General features: G+C 52.4%; 1 protein-coding gene across 3 annotated transcripts in view; it reads left to right on the top strand.

Annotated features, from left to right (window-relative positions):
- Positions 1-416: 416 nt before the first annotated feature.
- NTM (neurotrimin) overlaps positions 417-6,000 on the top strand; it is a 403,155-nt gene continuing 397,571 nt past the window's right edge. The window contains exon 1 of one of the 3 annotated variants that reach the window (XM_059929219.1): positions 417-1,098. In XM_059929219.1, coding sequence (XP_059785202.1) covers positions 932-1,098 — 167 coding nt within the window. In that variant the 5' untranslated portion in view covers positions 417-931. The remainder of the gene's footprint in view (positions 1,099-6,000) is intronic. The other 2 variants (XM_059929221.1, XM_059929222.1) reach the window with 2 other exon arrangements.

Genomic DNA, 6,000 nt, shown 5'->3' with positions numbered 1-6,000 from the left:
CGGCGGTCAGCGATGGAGCTGCTGCCATGACAACCCCGGCGGTCTGGGCCCGCGCGCGTCGGGGCTGCTCCCGGGAGGCCCGCGGCGCGGAGGCCGGGGGCGGCCGCTGAGCGTGGCGTCCTCGCGGCTCCGGGGCCGGCAGCCCCTCGCCTTCCCCAGCGAGCAAGCGAGCGAGCGGGCGTCCGCCGCCGTGCGCTCCCGCCTCGGCCGCCGCCGCCGCCGCCGCCGCCGCCGCGGAGACCGCCCAGCCGAGACCGGCCGCCTCGCGGCAGCTGCAGCGCGCATTTGGGCTCGGACGAAGTTGACCGAGGCGGCTGCTGCAGCAGCATCGCCGGTCCGGATCGCGCGAAGCCCGGCGTAGCCTCTCCTCCTGGCTCACCCCTGCGCCTCCTGCGTGTTCCACTTTCCGGCTCTGCTATTGTTACAGACTGTGTCCTGCTGGCCACCCTGCCTCTGAAACTTATAAAGAAAGTGTTGGATTTGCCCTTGTTGGAACTGAGGAATTCAGACCATCTCTGGGTAGCCGGATCTAACCCACTCCCTGTCCCCTTTTGGTACCAAAGTGCTCTCTCCTCTCCAAAGTGCCATGCCTGAGCTGTTAACGGGAGGAAGGGGCTCCTGAGACGCGCCCGCACCTTTGCACCTGTCTTTGCTCTTCGCCTCTCTCGGCCACCTTCCCGGCCGAAGCAGCACCGAGGGAGCCCCCTTTGGATGTTTTCCGTGGAAACCGCTTCTCCGAGGCTGGAGCGCTGAGGCTGGTTTTGGGGAGGAACGCCAGACTTGCAGGAGTCTGCGCGCTTTTCTCCTGCCCGCGCCTCCGGGTCCCCGTGCTCGCTCCCCCGCCTCACCCCACCCCACCCACTTCCTGTGCGCGCCCAGGGGGCGTGTGCCGAGCGGCTGCCGGAGTTCTGGGAAGTTGTGGCCGTCGAGGATGGGGGTCTGTGGGTACCTGTTCCTGCCCTGGAAGTGCCTCGTGGTCGTGTCTCTCAGGCTGCTGTTCCTTGTACCCACAGGAGTGCCCGTGCGCAGCGGAGATGCCACCTTCCCCAAAGCGATGGACAACGTGACGGTCCGGCAGGGGGAGAGCGCCACCCTCAGGTAGGGAGCCGCCATTCTTCTCTGAATCGACAGTGATTTGTGTAGGGGATGGGGGGAGAGGGGGAGAGGTGCAGGTGTGTTTTCTGCAGCTGCTGGCAGGGAGGTCGCCGCTTCCCTGGGCTGCACAATTCATGGCTGAGCTGGGTGCTCTGCCCCGGAAAGGTGGTGGTCATAGGGAAACGCTCAGAGGTTCCAGAGATGAAATGTTTCCCCCAAACTGGCCTCCTAGGCTCAGGACTTGGTAAGCAGGAGGGGAGGCTGGGCCAGGGGGTCTCTGAGATGGAGGCCAGTGGCCTGAGCACTGTCTGTACCTGAAACCGGTGGCCGCGGTGACTGGGGGCCTGGCTGGGGCTCAGCGTGGACAGTCTTCTCTGGCGTTAATGAGTCCCAAAGGCCGGGTCTGGCTTTCTGTGAATGCCGTCACTCTGCCTGTGCCACGGGGTGTTGCCAGCCCCACTCCCGTACTCTGGCAGAGCTGCTGTTTCGTCCTGGGTCTGACTGTGTCTTAGCTTTCCTGGGGTGTCTTCATGCCATGAGCTGGTAGCCAGAGGGACATGCTTTCTCTGTCTGAACATGGCTTTCTGAGATTGAAGCCATGGAGATGAGTCTGATTTGTCTGTGGAAAAGATCGTTTACTTTGGTTAGCTGTGCTGTCCACTAAAGCAGTATGTTCAAAACTCATCTCCCAAATGGAAACTGGGTCTCAGTGTTGACTTGGGTCCTGCTTGACGTCTGGGGTTAAGGCTGACAGGAATTGGAGAAGGAGAAGAAGAATCTTGACTATGTTTTGAGTAAGGTAGGATGAATCTGTCTCCCTTTTCCCCCGGTCTCCTGAAATGCTAACTCAATTTCCAGTGTCTACAAACCATACCACTCACAGAAGGGCAACACAGAATTAGTGATTGCAATGGGAGATCCTAACTCTCTGGAATTTTATGAGAGTCAGCAGGAGGTAGAAGTTAAGAAGATTCATGGGAAGAATGTATGCCTGCCTAAATAAAGTTTTCCAGACTGGGCCACTGAGCTGACTGTAAGGCCGTATGGCAATATTCCCATCCTTTGTACATGAAGATTCTTGGAGAGAGAACCTTGGTGTTGGTGCCCACTCTTTTACACCTTTTGTGACTGTCTAAGGTAGCTCTTCTAAGGTTTATGGATGGTGCATGTAAGGCAATACCCACGGGATAGAAAATGTTGCAAAAGGGACACTGGGTTACAGAGCTGACTTGTCAGAACATTGCCAAAGGAAGCGTGTGATTTAAGGGCCTGTCATAGTCTGCAAGCACCCATGCTCCTTTGTCTTCGGCGAGCTAACGCTCATGCCCCCAGGGTACTCACTGGTTCTGGAAACCCACCTCTTCCACTGAGCCCTGAGTTAGGGACTATTTTGAGCAAAGGTTAAATATCTAACTGCCTCACACCTCACACCTGAAATAACTGTGTATCTGCTTTATAAAGGATTTCATGGAAACTTTAAATATGTCCTGATTTCAGACTACTTAGAAAAGAAAACAAAAACAAACCTCTAAAGCAATGTAGTCGATGGCATTTAGTGTCCTCTGGATGCCCCCTTTTCCCTAACCCTTGGCTGCAAGATATAGCCCTCAAGAAATAAGATGGAGACAGTCTCATACTGAGAACATTTTAGAAACGGATGGGAAGGTACTTTCAAGGAGAAGGGGGAAGGCAGTCAGCTCTGTAGAGATTTGGGGATAAAGAAGTAGCCAAGGGGCCTTGACAGACGTAGCTGCCACATCATAGGAACAATGAGGGGATTTGGGCAGGCCGGGATCTGGTCTTCAGAGGGCAGTCCCCAGGCTCATGAGAGTCAGGACTCTGCTGGATTTGTCAGATGCTCAGCTGGGGCCTGGAGCAGCCCCTTTGAAAAATCGCGTTATCGTGTACCGGCTGGCTTCTCTTTCTTTGTCTCTGCTTCCATGCCTCTTCCTGACTCACTCCGGGCCCCTCTCCTTGTCTCTCGTGCACTCACGTTTGTTTGCATTGTCACATATGCTGTAGACTCACTGGGCTTGACTGGTTGTAGATGGAGGGAGTGGGATATGGTGGGGCTTTCTCAGCCCAGCCCTGGCATAAAAAGGCCCTCCTGGAACATCTCCTGACGTCCAGGGCCAGCCACTGAGACTGACTGTCTTCCCGACAAGTAGGAGGAAGACCCTCCCAGTGGAGGGAGCCCCACAGGGCAGGGATTAGAGGAGGTGAGATCTGCGTGACACCAACCTGTTGGCCATGGGCCTAATTTAGGATGTGAGCGGGGCAGCAGGTGGACCGTGCAGATGGCGCTCAAGCCTCCACAGGATGGCCATCGTCCTCCTCAGGCCCTCCCGCACTAGACGAGGAGGGGCCCCCGTGTTGGGCTGCACTTCTGTGGAGCGGAAGCCCTTAAACCCTCAAACACAGGCTCTGCATTTTGTGATGCTGTGTGCAAAGAAGCAAGCAGGAATTTCAGAATGTATTTTGTTTGCATAGAACTTGCTAAATTTGCACATAACCTGATGCCAGGTTGCAACAAACGAGTGGTTCAGGGCTCTGGGTTATTTCCCTTTTGCTTTTATTGTGTGTATGTGGGTCATCTCTTCCTTCTTTTGTCTTCCCTCCCTTTCCTTCTTTCTTTCCTCCCTCCCTTCCTCCCTTCCTTCCTTCCTCCCATCCTCACCTCTTTCTTTTTCGTTCAGCATGTGACCAAGCTACACAGACCACAGCCATCCCTGCTCTGCCCTGAGAACCACTCTCTCCCTGTCACCGTAGGTGACCCTGAGGTTCATGCTTGTAGTTTTCTTCTCAACCAGCGGAGGACTTTTTTGCTCTGATTTCATTTTATTCTGCTTTGTTCTCACCAGTTTCATTTTTTGAGGATCTTTTGCAGTTCCCAAAGAACGAATGCTTCAGCAGCAGATTCTAACGTGAGGAAACTTTTTAGAATGTTTTATTTCCTCCAATTAACACTAATGATCCTTGTAGACATATTGGGAAACCTTTCACCTAATACGGCATCCACAGTCTGAATAGAATTACGGACAATTTGCAGTCTCCTAGTCTTTCTGCCCTCCTGCCAGTAGTCTGCACGCATATTTTTTTAAAAAGGGTGAGGTTTCATAAAATAGAATATGCAATAATAATAACATGAACTGAAGTTTCTCCAATACTCACTATGTCTTAGGGAGTATTCTAAGTGTTTTACACACTATCTCACCCATCATCCAACCTCATAACATTAACTTTTAACCCTAATGCAATCCCTCTGGTTGTAGGTGCTATGATTATCCCCATTTTACAGATGAGAAAACTGAGTTTACATAATTTGATTAAGGTTGCACAGCTAGGAGATTTGGAAGCCAGATTACGAGGAGTAGTAATAATAATGTTGAATGATGAATAGTACTATCAGTTATTGGTTAGTTACTCACAATTAATCCTCACAACAACTCTCTGAAATAGACTAAATTATGTCTGTTCTATAGATGAGGACGCTGAGGCCTGGAGAGGGGAATTCACCTGAAATCACACAAGTTAGCGCGTGGCCGAGCTGGAGTGCTGACCCCTTGACTTTGTAGGGCGAGCTTTCCCCACCGCATTCTGTGTTCTCGCGACTCCTTGCGGAGACTTGGCATCGTCTCTCCGCTCATTTTGTCTCACACCCTGTCTTGCAATGTTGTTTATCTCTCTGTTTTCCTTCTCCACGTGGATGGGGAGCTGCTAGCTCTTGGAAGCGGGGATCCTGCTCTGTAATGCCCTGAGCACCGTGTGCTCCCAAATGTTTACTGAACAGATGAGATGACTGAAAACCAAACAAAAGTATCCCCTAGCCTCTATACAGCTGGGGTCGACCAACTAAGATGTGTGGTGTGGTTCTCACATGAAGGGCATGAGCTGGGTGTTGGTTGTGGAAAGGCTTGAGGCTGAGGCTTCTCACCCCAGGGCCTTGGGTCCAACTCAAAAGGCCAGGCTGTGGACGCAGAGCTTGAAGTGGTCATCAGCCGTGGAGGCAGATGTGCCCATGATCGCGTGGGTGGGTGGTCTACCGGTGGTCAGAGAAGAGCGCCCTCTCTCCCAGTGGGTGGGCTGCACTCCTCTGATGGGGGCAGGAGTGCCTGAGATGCCCGGCGCGTGGGTCTTATTAATTAGAGACCGTCACTAAATGTCAGCATGTCACTGGACAACTTTGATGGATGCATTTCATGTTTTCATGGATTCCCCAAATAAGGCCGCAACCAGTAAAGTGAATTGTTTCCTTGGGGGTCATCTGCTAAGTGCTTTTTTAAAAAATATGAGTTAAAAATAAAAGGTCTGAGAAATGTACAAGACGGAAGTTGGGTTTCGGTGTAGCAGTTCCACAGAATAGCAGAGAACAATGTGGTTTCCATACTTGAGAAAACCCATGGGGGCCCCTTCCAGCTGTAGGAGACTGTGGCATGTTATTCATACCATGGAAAGCATTTAGCATTTCGTTTTCGGAGCTGATGGAGTCTCTGTTAGTCTCTCCAGCTGCTCCGTGGCCTCTTGAGGCCAGAACTCTACCTTCTTCGGGTTTCTGTCCTTAGTTCCTAGTGCATGACTTGGACCAGCGCTTTTGCTAATAAAGTCTGAGTTCAGGTCCCCCTCTTTCCTTCACTCACTCTGCTGTAGACATCCTGACCGTCTTCCTGTTTTGTGAACACAGAAAACGTACTCTTGCTACAGAGCCTTCCCACGCATGGCCCCCACTGTGGAGGTACGCCTCCTCCAGATCTTCCCATGGACAGCTCTTCATCATTTTGGCCTTAGCTCAGGTGGAACCCCCTCCCTGAAGCTGTTCCTGGCACCCAAATAAAAGTGATCCCCTACCACTTCCACCAGGCTTACGCTGGCATATCATCCTGGATTATTTCTTCAGAGCAATCATCT

This window comes from Balaenoptera ricei, chromosome 8 (assembly GCF_028023285.1).
Source record: "Balaenoptera ricei isolate mBalRic1 chromosome 8, mBalRic1.hap2, whole genome shotgun sequence".
Taxonomy (NCBI): Eukaryota; Metazoa; Chordata; class Mammalia; order Artiodactyla; family Balaenopteridae; genus Balaenoptera; species Balaenoptera ricei.
Note: the sequence above shows the minus strand (reverse complement) of the source record. Positions and strands in the feature narration are given on the sequence as shown.